The sequence below is a fragment of the Varanus komodoensis genome, unplaced genomic scaffold (assembly GCF_004798865.1).
Source record: "Varanus komodoensis strain SLA01 unplaced genomic scaffold, ASM479886v1 scaffold48, whole genome shotgun sequence".
NCBI classification, from domain to species: Eukaryota; Metazoa; Chordata; class Lepidosauria; order Squamata; family Varanidae; genus Varanus; species Varanus komodoensis.
In genome coordinates this window covers 6839426-6853575 of record NW_025336059.1, presented here as the reverse complement: position 1 = coordinate 6853575, position 14150 = coordinate 6839426, and the positions used below count along the sequence as shown (strand labels likewise).

The window sequence follows — 14150 nt, the reverse complement described above, 5'->3', positions numbered from 1 at the left end:
TTCTTTGCAATAAGAAGAAAAATAGGATATCAATGTGATGTAATAATAATTCATGAATAGCTGAGCCAAGGGCTGTACTTCCCTGATAGGGCTGCAACTGGTCTGTACTGGGAATATGTACTCCTGGATATTGCAGCCACTGGGGCTTCCCCAAGAGTCTAGGAGAGCTTCAGTCGAATTGCTGAAGGGGATGCAGAAAAAAGGACGTGCACAGAGTGAGGGCACCATGCGTTACTCTGCAAATTATTCGGTAGTGAAATCCAGTTCTGCGCATCCAAGTAGAGGTGTTGCCCTCTGACTTGGAGATGAAGTCACTTTCGATGGTCCGCCTGGTGTCATCTCCTTCGCTCGATGAAACCTAACGGACTGGAATCACTGTTCCAAGCAAGGAGGCCACACTGTTTTGGAAAGAAGGGTTGCCCAAACGGCTTCTGGTTGGAGTAACCAATGCGCACACAGCACCTGAGTCTGAACGCAGGGCTTCCACAGCGGTCCTTTAACGGCCGATGCAGGTGCATGCCCAGTGAACGTTCCTATTTTTTTATTTTATTTTTTATTTTTCAATTTATATCCTGCCTTTTTCCTACAAAGGGCTCAAGGCAGCTGACATCATTCTCCTCCTCCATCTTATCCCCACAACAACAACCCTGTGAGGTAGGCTGGGCTGAGAGCCTGCGACTGGCCCAAACTCCCCCAGTTGGCTCCATGGCCGAGCGGGGACTCGAACCCGGATCCTCTGAGTCCCAGTCCCATGGTCTGAACCACTGCACCACACTGGCTCTACGTCATCCTTTCTCCCGGCCACGTGTACTTCTATCTTTTCAAGTTTGTAATGTCTTATCCTAGTGGCCAGGAAACATTTGGAAGGACAATAGGCAGTTGCCTCAAGTTTCGCAGGTGGAAAACCTCACTTTGTCCCCCTTTCATTTTGAAGATGTGGACGAGTGTTCTTTGGATAATGGAGGCTGCCAGCAGCTGTGCCAGAACCTCATGGGATCGTTCCATTGCGGCTGCCAGACCGGCTACAAACTGGATGACGACCGAAGAAGCTGCCTTCGTAAGTGCCGATATGCCGTGCCTTTCCCAGCATGTTCCCCGCTCTGCGTGCTTCTTTAGATGGATAGCCCTCCCTAGCTCCTAGGCTTGGGTCAGACAGGAAAAAAAAGCGACTGTGTCTCAAAACAGAGCATTCCCTGCAGCAAACACCTAGGAGAAGAAATTTGAAGTCAGAAAACGGGGATAGCATTTCAGCAGAGTAGATATTTAGATCACTAATTCCACTTCCTTGACCTTTTTTGATTCGGTTCTTTAATAGTGCAGACCGATTAGCCGTTGTCTTGGTGCATGAGTTTTGTGGCCTCTCAAGATGGAGAGTAATTTAGTATAATTACAGAACACCCTTCCCTGACCTGGCACCCTCCCGCTGTTTTGCACTACACAGCCCATCAGCCCCAGCAGCAACCCCAAAATCGGGGTGATGGGGGCTGCAGTCAAAACATTCTGGAGGGCGCTGAGTTAGGGAATGCTGCTATTGACCATCACAAAACATCTCTTACCTGTGGTTGTTCCCCAGTTGCAGGCAGGAAGTCCTGTGGACGTACCTTTTATGGCCGAGGTGAATGGTGTCAGGTTTTTGCCCTACAACTCCCATCAGTGCTGGGGGATTGTGGGGCTTGTAGGCCAAAGCATCTGAGGGCTGCGTGCAGGCCATCTCTGCCTTGTGGGGTGAAGCACAAGACTGGGGAGCCAGTGCGGAGGAAACGGGAGGCTTCCTTGGAAGCAGCCGCTGCCCAGTCCAGCAGTTAAGCATTTCTCCCCGACAGCAAACTCCACGTGATTTGTCGCAGGTGAGAACGTCCCCGTCCTCTTTGTCTTCATCTGTTTCTGGAAATGTTTGTTCCTTCCGTAGCGCTTGAGGACCGCCTGGGGGTTCCGGAGAGCTGGCAGGACTTGATCCACCCTCTCCCGCACGTATCGGTTGTGTGGGATGAGCGTTTCCAGCGCCTCGGAGTGCATGAGGAGGAAGAAGACGAGGCAGAAGCGAGGGGAGAACACACGCTGTCGGAGAAATTCGGTAAGCACGCACGGGGCCCCACCACGAAATGTCGCACCACATTCTCCACCCTGAAGAGAGCGTTCCTGCTCAGATGACACCCCCCCATGCCAGTCTGTCCTTGCCCCACATCGGTTTTTGTTTACCAGCCATCCCTGTACCCTACAACTTCCTTGATCCTTCGCCATTGGCTTTGGTGACTAGCTAGGGCTGATGGGAGTTGTAGGCCCAAAACCGAGAGGCTCCCAGCTTGTCTCCTCTGCCCTGTATTCTTTGGGTGTTCCACATGCTCATACCCCAGAAAACCTATTTCAGGGCTGGGTTGCAATTTTGGTACCTCAGCAAACCTTGGAGCATTTCTGTCTTTGATATTTCTCTCATTAAAATGTCTGTTCTAGCCATTGACTTTCCCATGGTAGCCAAAGGGAAGCCCAAGGACTCAGATTTTGGAATTCCAGCCTGGGTTGGTACCCAAGTGGAAGCTGAAGGCTTCTGCATCATGGCAAACTGAATCCGTTTGCTTTCCAAAGCACTAACTCAGATCTTGCGGTCACACTTCTAGTGTTAAGAAGGGTTTGATGAACGCAGTAATATTCAGAGTGCAAGATTATAGCAACCAAGCCAACAAGACCAGTTTAAATCTGTCCTTGAAGAAGAAATGGATAGCTACAGCTTTTATGGTGATGTAAAACATTTGGGAAACTCTCACCCCCAGTGTGTGGTACTACATGAGCCTGATTCTCGTGACAATTCATTGAATTTTGTCTTAGTATTTCACTCAGTAACATTTTCCTTCCCCCCGCTAGTCTGCTTGGACGGCACGTTTGGCGACGACTGCAGTTTGACATGTGGGCAGTGCCTGAACGGAGGGGCCTGCACTGAGGACCGGACGGGCTGTGACTGCCCAGCTGGGTGGACTGGAATCCTCTGCAACCAAAGTGAGCTTGGGGGAAGAGGCGGGTTCCCAGCAAAGGTCTTGGCCATGTGTTACAGCGAGGGATGGGCGAGGAATCTGTTTTGGAGATGGGAAGCTGTTGGATTCCCTGGACTCAGCTCCCTGGACTCTGGTCTAGTTTCCCAGGGCCAGGAGGTTTTTGTTCTTAGAATCATAGAACAGTGGAGTTGGAAGGGGCCAGGAAGGCCATCTAGTCCAACCCCCCTGCCGTGGCAGGACACCAATTCACACCATCCCACTCAGGTGGCTGTCCAGCTTCACCTTGAATGCCTCCAGTGTGGGAGAGCCCCCACCTCTCCAGGCAGCTGGTTCCACTGCCTTATTGCTCCGACAGTGAGGAAGCTTTTCCTGATGTCCAGCCTGAATCTGGGTTGTAACAACTTGAACTGATTATTCCGTGTCCTGCACTCTGGCATCAGCGAGACGAGATCTTGACCTTCCTCTTTGTGACAGCCTTTGAGGCACTTACAGAGGGATCTCATGTTCCCCCTCAGCCTTCTCTTCTCAAGGCTGAACACACCCAGTTCCCTCAGTCCCTTCTCACAGGGCAGTGTTTCCAAACCCTGGATCCTTTTTTTTTGCCCTCTATTGGACCCTTTCTGATTTACCTGCATCTTTCTTAAACCAATCATGAAACTGATGTACAGAGCGATAAATATAATTTTCATTAGGTCTGAAATGTTTATACCTAAGTATTTAATACTTTTGCGTATCTTAATCTGAAATGTGTTCTTAATTCCCTCCTTCATTATTGCCATTAAACAGCATCATTTTGGATTTATCCCAATTATCTGTTGTCTCCAAATGCTCCCAAGTGAATTTTAACCACAACCATAAATTTAGGTGGGTCCTTTATTGTGGGTCCTAACATATCATCAGCAAATAAATGTATCTTAATTTTATTTCTAAATCTGATACCTTTTATAGCATCATCAATTTAATACTATTTGCTAATATTCTATAACTAAAGCAAATAATATTGGGGAGCGAGGGCACCCTTGTCTAGTACCTTGGCCTAAGGATAGTTGTTCTGCTAAACCATAATTAACTTTCACAGTTGCAATTTTTCCTGAAAACAAAACTTTAAATAAGCTTTAATAACCATTGTTTATTAAACCTTTAAATCTTGTGCCAAAGGAAGGATGCACGGTGCAAGCAGAACCTAGATCAGCAGAGTCCCAGTTCCATGCCGATTAATTTGCACTGTTCCTTTCAGGATCATCAAATCTCAGGGACCTGGTCATTCTTAATCCTTTATTTTCCTGGACTAGCTGATTTCAGATGTAAGCCTGGAAAATACCAAATCCAGAATGACCATGCCTGGTCCCATGAGTTCCAAAACAGTCGATCCTTTCACATCTATTTCAAGAGGCTTGTTTTTCTGCTTCTCCTGTTTTTGTTTATAGCCTGTCCAGAAGGCACATTTGGCCGGAATTGCAGCTCCACCTGTCGCTGCCAGAATGGAGGTACCTGCGACCTGGTGACGGGGGCATGCCGCTGCCCACCTGGAGCCAGTGGAACCCAGTGCGAAGACAGTAAGGCTGAGACTTGGCACTGCCCTGTGGTGTCCTGTGCAGGGATGGAGAACTGTTATTGCTCAGCTGCTTCGTTTCTACCTGGGATTTAGGTGTAGTGGTGAGAGAGCGTGATGTGGATGGAAGAGACTTGCTCAGAATTAGACGAAGTCTGGTGAGGACTGTTGGAGGGTGCAGACTGAGAGAGAAAGAACAGCTGCTTAGGAGGGTGTAACAAATTTGTCTTTGTCTAGGGATTTTACGGGATGGGACTTTGCAGTTTGGTCAGGGATCAGGTGCCAACATTTCATTCCTTGAGGGCAAGTAACTCAGAGCTACTTTCTTCTGGTACCTGACGGACAGAAGTTCTATAACAGCCATCAGAGATCAGGTGTGTTTTTCCACCTTCCTCTTCAAAACATTCATAACTATAGGATAGGATATAAGAGCATCAACCCTATATCACATACAAAGATGTTGGGACAAGAAATGCTTTTTCAGAAAGCTTTTGCTGATTGCTTTAGGAGCCTGCCTTAAAAAAAGGTTCAATTTATCTTACCTTCTTGACACCTCTGAGTTATAGCAAATGAAGACAAGATAAGGACAGAGGTCTTTCTGTCTCCAACCTCTCGCTGCTTCTGAAATCTCTCGGCTTTCCCTTTTGTACTGGCATGATTTCTTATGACCTGGTTTTGTTTGTTTGTTTGTGATATTTATAGGCCATCCTATTGCAAAAGTCTCAGGACGGCTTACATAAATGTTGATGTTGTTATATAAACAGCATCGTAAATGTTATATGTTGATGTTGCAAAGAACAGAACTCAAGTTCAACACAACTATTATTTTTCCAGAATTCCCAGCTAAAATTTGGGGCAGCTATTTTTTATTTCACATCCTTGTCAGCTTGGCTCAGCACCTTATTTCTGCTGGTTCCATACATGACATTGGATTCTAAGTCCCAGCTTAATGCATCTACTGCTTTGAAGTGTTTTAGCTTTGATGCTTTTTGCTTTATTTACTTTCCCAAATAGTTAATGTTTGCTCATTTACTGCATAAGCAGAATGTACGAACAGTTGATTGTCTTGCCTTCAAACTTCTTAGTTAAACCAGCTTTTCCTGACTTTTAAGGTGGAAACATGAGCAGCCCATGTCAGTTTAACACAGGGGTATCTGAACCAGCAGAATCTGAGCTCAAGGAAATTCTCCAAATTCCATCCCAAAGCTCATTCCAAGTTGAGTCCATATCGGATTGCAAACCTAGCTTTTCTTTTTGCATCTTCAAAATGTACACATTCTTCTCCTGTTGATGTGTGCATTTTTCAAAAGTACAAATGCTTATGTGTATTTGCTTAAATGTATGCACATTTTGGGGGGGGGGTGGGGGGGGCAGTGTGGGGGGGGGGGGGCAGACTTTGGCTTCAGGTTGTGCCCGAGTCCATATTTGATCTGGAATGTGCAAACTCTAAATTTGGAGGAAAGCTAGCTGAAGCAGATTTCTCGTACATGCAGACTATAACAACAAACTCAAAAGTCAGTAAAAAGTTACAGCGTGGATGTCTTTCAAGCTCCATATAGAAATATATATTATCTCATATGTTTCTTTTGGAAACCTGTAGCTTATGAGAAATATAGATTTGGATTCCATTTAGGTTTTGCGAGATATTTTATGCAGGCTGGTACAAAGGACTTACAAGTTGCTTGGACGAGAGCGCCAAACTTTGGGGACAAGTATTTATTGCAACAAATAAATATATATAAATAACATGTTTTATATATATTTATACATATCAATCAAAGGGACTTGATGCTGAATAATGAAGTGGCTGCGCAGTATTTATATCTCTGCCAGGAATTCTGAAATCGGGACTTGCCTGTTTTGACCTTCCAGAAGACAAGCCCCTTTGTTTGCTGTTTTTTTCAGGCTGCCCAAGAGGATTTTTTGGGAAGCACTGCAGAAAGAAATGCAGATGTGCCCACCGGGGCCACTGCCACAAGCACTACGGAGCCTGCCTCTGTGATCCAGGCTTGTACGGCCGATACTGCCACCTGGGTAAGGCACTTCTGCTGGGGATGCTGGGCAGACCGCCTTCCCCTCACTTCGTAGCACATGCCTCTGCTCAGTCCTTTTACCTTCCCTTCTGTTTCTCCTTCCTCCACCCCACGGCAGCTTGTCCCAAATGGGCCTACGGCCCCGGGTGCTCAGGGGAATGCCAGTGCGTGCAGCCCAACAGCCGGGACTGCGACAAAGAGGACGGGGCCTGCCGGTGCAAGCCTGGCTACGGGGGCCAACGGTGCGAAACAGGTGAGTAGCTGCTTCCTGGAGGAGGCCACCTGGCTCTGGACAGGGAGCCTGGGAATCGGACATGTGCGGAGTCAAGCTCTTTGTCTGAGTGTTGTTGGACAGTGTGAGGGACAGTGGCTCCTTTCAGGCAGCTGGATGGAGAGATGCTGGGAACTGGCCTAGGGACTTTCACAGTGCAAGCGTGTGGTACAGTCTGCTTAGCTTGGGAAGAGAAGGCGGAGGGGAGGGAGGAGAGCTCTCTTCGAGGCCTTGATACATTCTCCCCTACAGGAGGGTTGGGATCTCTTCTCAGTCTTCCCAGAGTGGAGCACAGGACATGGACTGATGCCCTTAAGCTACAGGAAGCCAGATTCCAGCTGGACAGCAGGAGAAACTTCCTGTTAGACCAATGGTGGTCATGGGCTCCCCCACACTGGAGGCTTTCAAGAGGCAGCCGGACAGCCATCCTTGACTCTGAAGTCCTGCTCTGGCAGGGGGTTGATTCGCTGGCCCTTTGGCCCCTTCTGGCTCTACTCTTAAATGATTTTAAGAGCTAATTCCAGGAGCTGTCACTATTAATCTTGTAGCGCCATCTAGTGATTAAATCAAGGATGGCAATGTAGCCTGCAGGCTCTCCTGAACATCCTTTCTGTGTGCCCCTTTCTTGCCCCAGCCGGCATGAAGGAAAAGTGAGAGAGTCGCCACTGTCACGGCATTTCCCGGCACTCTCCCTCTGGACTGGCCATATGCTCAGAGGCTTTCTTAGCACATGAAGTTCATGGACCACTGCAACCCACCCAGAACTTGGTGGCTGACACTCACCAGTTTTGGGACTCCCAGTCTATTACTAGTGCCTTTCACCCTGAGAATAATTATTTCCTGACAAATTGCTTGTGAAGCTCGAGGCGTGAATGCATCGTGGCAGTAATTCCTGCAGTCTGGAACAGCTTTTCATGAGGTCTTTAGTGTGAGAAGTACCTGCATTCCATTCAGAATGGGGAAAGTCCAAGTCTGAACGGAAGGCAGGGTTGGGGTGAGACTGAAGATTAGCTGGCAAGGAGTCTTGCTTGCACTGTGCCATAACTTCTAGGAGAGCATCGGAGTCTGTGCTGCAGAGAAACGGAACATGGTTATTTCCAGTTATGGTGCTAAGTCTGTAGAACAAGCAGTGGATCTTTAGTGGCTGACCTTAACTATGACTGCTTCTTCCAGTTGTTCCATCTCAGACTTTGAACCAGAATTCCACCAGGGTTGTCTCCACACATGGATGAAGCTGCAACGCCTGTATATCTGAGGACAGACTTGGTGGTTGCGATGTGCCATCATCTCCGACCTATGGCGACCCTAAGAAATTCCGCCAGTGGGCCCTGCCTAGGACAGCTCCATTCAGCTCTTCCAAGGTCAAGGGTGTGATTGGGTGAAATTGACCCAGCTTATGCTCATGCTTCCCTTTGTCTTCTGCCTCTACTCTCTCTACCATGATGGTCTTCTCCGGGGAGTCTTGCCTGCTCATGATGTTTCCAAAGTAGGACAGCCTCAGTCTGGCCAGTTCTACTAGAGAAAGTGCCATCTTGATTTGATCCAGGGACCACTTGCTCATCTTTAAATTCGCAAAGACAGACTTGACTTGATCACGAGCAAGGATCGATTGTCCTGCACGCCAGCTCTCGCTTGGACTCTCCAGGGCCTGCAAATTCGTGGTCTTCCCATGAAGAGAAGCCTTAACTGTCCTGTAGGACATCCCCAAAAAGCCTCCTTGCAACACTGGAAAGAAGAAATCCACAGTTCTGCATGATTTCTTTGGGAATGATGCATTCTGGGATTAATCTGGGATAGCAATAGCCATATCCATGTTAGCGTAAAGCACATAGCTACACACACGTGTGAATGTGTGCGGGTGGTACCTGCCCTCAACTCAATCCCATTGAGTTGAATGGGAGTGTCGCAAGACTATGGGTAAATTGGGTCATGCTGGCCATATTACTGACTGACTGGGAATGTATGTGCCCTCTCCCAGCCACTTAACCAACTGACGCCAGTTTATCGAATGCTAATTTTTACACTTCTCACAGGCCCAGAAAGAACTAACATTAGAAAGTGTTACCTTGGTGCTATCAAAATATATTTGTATATACTTGCTTGCTAGTTTGTGCTCAGTGGGTACAATTTGACCGATAGGGAATAACCGTATGATGTCCAAAAGAAATGCAAAATTTAAAATGGGGGGTTTTAAGAGAAAGTTTTGCAGGGCACCTGGTCAGATACTGATGTGCTTCTCTCCCCTTTGTTGCAACTGCAATACCTGGCGCTATACCTGCAACGATACCTGGATCTAAATGTCCTCTCAAGCTCAGGGGGAGCCATCAGTCCATTCCTGGAAAAACCGGAATTTTGGAAAGTGCTGCCGCAGCCACACCTGATCTCATAACTAAGCTTCTCTTTCTTAGCCTACGTTTCTCTGTCAGGTGAGTTGTACACACTTACCTCACACCAACTTTGTAAGGATTACAGCTAGAACATTCACACAAAATTTTTATTTTACAATCAGCAAAATCTTAAGGCATGCATCGGTAAAAGATTTGAATACACATCCCAGTGGAGTGTGGAAATCTTACACATAATCCAGTTTACAAGTCAGGGAGAATGAAAAAGGGGTTGTGCTGGGTGCCTGAAGTAAAGGTTTTCATTTTAGGGCCATCAAGAGAATTGTATCCTAAGCAAAGTCTGTATTATGAAATTATTTTATGCTCTAAATTATGGCCATCAGGTCTGTAGTATGTTAATTTCTGTGTGACCCAGCAGCCAACAGCTTTCTGGATGATTTACAGTAGTTCATGACCACATTATAGAGCGCTTTCAGATTGGAAGCGAGGCAGAGAAGGTAAGAAGAGTGCATCAGGCCATGTGAGCTGGAGATTCATAAAGCTAAATGAGTTCCTACTAAGCCCGACCCCAAGCTAAACAACCAGGTAAAGTATTTGGAGCAAGAGAGAAGGACCTTGTGGTTCTCGCATACTCCCATCACCCCACATGGTACATCTAAAAACCAAACCAAAACAAAACAGAAAAGCATTGAGTTGCAAATGTGCTGTAAATTATGGGTGTGGAAGAGAGATTTTTTAAAAAAAATGTTTGAATACATTTTCTACAAATCCAAAATCACTAGTGAAAGATAGACTTGAGGCTTGCAGAATTTTTGGGCTCTTCTTTTCCTTTTACTAGAACTCCAGGATTCATCAACTGGAACCTGGTACAAAAGACACTGAAGAATACTGAGACTTCTGAATTTGTTGGAGGTGCAAAAACTCCAGTTCTTCCACACAAAAATATTTTCCTACTTATCTCAATCTTTCTTGATTTCAGCACTATAATTTAGTTTGTGGGAAGGAGTCAGTTTGTAGCTGCTATTGTTTAAAGTAATTAGTTGGTCAAAATCCTTGGAGAAGTATGGAAAATACCCCATTCCTGTCCTAAAGCAACTTCCTTAGATCATACCCCTTTAACCCTAATAATAATCTTTAATATTTGATGTATGCACATACAACAGTATACACATGCAGCTTGTTTTCAAAGTTCCTTCCTGGCAGTACAGACAAAATGGTCTTAAGAGGCATTTTGGCAAACGAATTGGCGTTTCAGACGTATTTAAAACTGCTCTTCAACACTTGCAAAGTACATTGCATAAAGAAGCAGAGATTTGAGTAAAAACAGTGGGGGAGCTAGAAACAGAACTAAATACAGCACTAAAAGGGGTGGCAGAGATTTAAAAAACACTTAGGAATAGCATCGGTCTAGGAAAAGATCAAGGGCAGAGGTGAAGAGCATCAAGGAATCAAATGAAAGATCAAACTGGGAACACCATATTTTAAAATATACCAGTTCAGGCTTTCGAACTATGGGGTGTTTATATAAACTCCCCATAGTTCAAAAAGCTATACTGGTATATCTTAAAAATGTGGTACTTTGATTTTTAAAAATTGCTGCTCTCCTTGGGCATAATAGCCAAAAAGACTTACTTGGTACTAGGTGCTGGACCCTTTTGTTATGAGGCAGAAAACCCAAAAAGACCCTGTGATTATGTTGATGTAGAACTTTGAGACAGAAGTCCGGGGTCTGCTCAGCAGAAGACCCCTAAAGGTTGACTCAGAGGTAGCAGCATTCACAGTGACTGGCCGTGTTACTCTTTAGATTCACCACTGTATCCCCACCATCTAATGCGGCGTAGGAGGAATTCCAGTGGCCAGGGCTCCCGCCCAGACAAAGCGGGGAATAGGCCCGGTTTTTCAAACTACTAGCCGTTCTTCAGCGATTGTGGCAATTCTGCAGCCAGCGGATCTAGTCCTATTGACTTCACAGGTCCCCAAGATTGGGAATCTACCCTATGATGGCCTGTTGAATCACATGGAGCAAGCATGGCCACGATCCGATCCTGCTGGCCTTTCTGACACTCCGCTACAGCTTGTAGCAAACCCAGCATTTCCCAATAATCACACCATCCGTAGAAAAGAACACAAGAACCACCTACGGTCTCTCTTGCTGCACAAGCATTGCTCTGTGACCTTCAACAACAGCGTTTTGGCAGGGATTTCTGGTTGCTCCTTCCATCCTTACTCTATATATGTACGAAGAAGGAAGTGTTGGCAATCCGATTGTTGGCGAGGTCTTATAATCCTATCGCTAATGGAACTTTTCTGGATCAGACCCTCTGTGGTGTGCTTCTGGGAAACGGCACTTCCAGACAAAGGCATCATGGATGGGGTCGCTGGTTGATTCCATCATGGACCAGCTGTGCTTACGAGCACAGGTTCGTGTCCACCCCTGCACACAAGAAAATGTCCAGGGGCAGAGAGGTGCAGCTTCATCTAAAAAGGAGAGAAAGAAAGAGGATGCATAAGGTTTACATTCATTTATGCAATTTCTATCCTATCCATTACCCAAAATGACTTTTTGGGGATCAAAAATATATAACAACATACAGCGTAAAAGGAATAAAATTAAGTATATGTACAACAACAGTAAAATAACAATAATAATCCCCCCATAAAACTGCACAATGACCTCAGTTCATTTAAATCAAAGGCACAATAGCATTGAAAGACGATAAATACCATGAAATCTCTTAAAATTACTTGAACTATTAAAATATCGGGTACATTAAAAAGGACTTTGGCTGGCACAGGAAGGGGTACAGAGAAGGGGGCAGGCAAACCTTTTTGGGGAGCTGGTTCCAAAGTACTGAAAACTGAATTCAGACCCCCAGTGGTGATTTAGGTTTTTTGGGTGCAGGGGGAGCAGCCCCCCCACCCCAGATGATGTGAATGCTGCTTGCATGGTCCTTTTAGGGAGAGTTAGTCGCCATTTCCGACACACAGACACACATGGGTGTGCAGTGCATCTTTGCTGGACGGGCGCTCATTTCATCACTGCAAGCCAGATCCTACAAAAGGGAAAGGGGCTTCGTGTTCAAACCAGGAGAAACCCTAGACCTGGCCCCATGGACGGCTCCATATGCAAAGAGAAGGCATATTCGGCATGGCCCAGCTTACACATCCGTTTCTATGCGCAGCCGTTTCATCCGCTGGACGTTGCGCTTCACAGCGTTGTGGTTGGTGATCTCCTGGGCGCACGACTGCGGGAACCAGCCCTTCTCCCCATCACGCAGACGCTCTCCTAAGTACCAGCCTAGGGGTAGGAAGAAGGCAGCTTAAGCGGGCAGGCAGATGGCAGGAATTTCGTGCGCCATCAGACTATCCACGGAGAGACGTGTTTGGGAATGGGAGAAGGCATGAGGATGGGGGAAGGAAAGATGAACAAGTTTATCCAGAAAAGCAAAGATGCTTCTCTCTGCAGAAAAGCCCTTGAATCTGAGACTAAAAAACTCTGAGGATGACAACAGCTAATTTCAGCTACAATTTTGCAGGGATGGCTATTCCTTAAGCATTCGTCTTCGCCTGATTTTGTGCATGGGGGTATCTTATTCACCTGACACCCCCCATCAAAAAGAAAAAAAACTCGTTGCCACAATTGGGCATTTCTGAGTCTTCCCCCCCCCAAAAAAAAAAAGCCAGGGAAAGGACATTCCTTTCAAAGTGCTATTCTGGGACCACTCAGGATATGGTGCAAAACGAGGGCACAGGCCTTCTTGGCAACCCAGGATAAAATTGTCCTGCCAGATTTGGAAGACACGAGGCCAGACCTCCAACTGAGTGCCTTGCCCATGAAAAATACGTGAGCTTGAGGTGGAATTGGAGTGGGGCTTTGGGCCTGCCTCACCCCAGCCCTTTGCAGGGACTCCATGCAGATTTGGTCCCCGCAATCCCTCCTCCACACACCTGGCAAGAGCCTTCCCCAAAGCACACTCACCATCCTCCATGGCCAGCACCAGGACCACGTCAGCCTGCTGGAGAGAAATTTCATCTGTCTGCCTGGCCAGGTAAGCCTGTGTGATCTCCACCTGCTTGAGCTCTGGGGGAGAAGGAAGAGCAGTGAGAAACAGGCAGAAGCACCCAAGGGGGCAACCGGAGAGCTCCCCTTTGTGGACATGCCTGTGCGACCTGCGGCAGACTGTAGCGACTAAACTACATCCTAACGTCTTGTTCATTTATTTTATTTATTTTTTATTTTATTTTTTGATTTCTATCCTGCCTTTTTCCTACAAAGGGCTCAAGGCAGCTGACATCATTCTCCTCCTCCATCTTATCCTCACAACAACAACCCTGTGAGGTAGGTTGGGCTGAGAGTCTGTGACTGGCCCAAAGTCACCCAGTTGGCTGGCTCCCTGGCTGAGCGGGGACTCGAACCCGGATCGCCTGAGTCCCAGTCCCACGCTCTTCACCACTCCACCACACTGGCTCTCCATCTTGCGCTTGGAGTCGTCCAAGTCTGCATGGGCGATTCAGGGAATATCAAAAAGGAAGGGCTTTTGCACACTGCACATCATTAGCCTAAGGGACTCCCTGCCACTGGGTGTTGTGATGGACATGAGCTCAGCCTGGTTTTACAGGAATTAGACCCTTCTAAGCTGATCTCTCAATGCCTCTGAGACACACCAAGACAATATTCATCACAAAGGGCTCAAGGCAGCTGACATCATTCTCCCCCTCCATCTTATCCCCACAACAACAACCCTGTGAGGTAGGTTGGGCTGAGAGTCTGTGACTGGCCCAAAGTCACCCAGTGGGCTCCATGGCTGAGCAGGGTCTCGAACCCGGATCGCCTGAGTCCCAGTCCCACACTCTTAACCACGACGCCACGCTGGCTCTGGCCAGGCAGCCGTTTTCTTCAGAATGTTATAAGCAGGGCGCTCCACCACCCACCCACCCACCCACCCACCCACCCACCCACAG

General features: G+C 47.0%; 2 protein-coding genes across 2 annotated transcripts in view; one reads left to right on the top strand and one right to left on the bottom strand.

The window, feature by feature from the left end:
- Window positions 1-7497, top strand: part of MEGF6 (multiple EGF like domains 6) — a 36517-nt gene extending 29020 nt beyond the window's left edge. Inside the window, exons 10-16 of the mRNA XM_044445321.1 lie at window positions 935-1057; window positions 1910-2074; window positions 2860-2991; window positions 4415-4543; window positions 6445-6573; window positions 6691-6825; window positions 7478-7497. Of these exons, the coding sequence (XP_044301256.1) occupies window positions 935-1057; window positions 1910-2074; window positions 2860-2991; window positions 4415-4543; window positions 6445-6573; window positions 6691-6825; window positions 7478-7497 (833 nt within the window). The remainder of the gene's footprint in view (window positions 1-934; window positions 1058-1909; window positions 2075-2859; window positions 2992-4414; window positions 4544-6444; window positions 6574-6690; window positions 6826-7477) is intronic.
- Window positions 7498-12346: 4849 nt separating this feature from the next.
- Window positions 12347-14150, bottom strand: part of ARHGEF16 (Rho guanine nucleotide exchange factor 16) — a 28790-nt gene continuing 26986 nt past the window's right edge. Inside the window, exons 13-14 of the mRNA XM_044445407.1 lie at window positions 13168-13269; window positions 12347-12486 (exon numbers count right to left, since the gene is read on the bottom strand). Of these exons, the coding sequence (XP_044301342.1) occupies window positions 12347-12486; window positions 13168-13269 (242 nt within the window). The remainder of the gene's footprint in view (window positions 12487-13167; window positions 13270-14150) is intronic.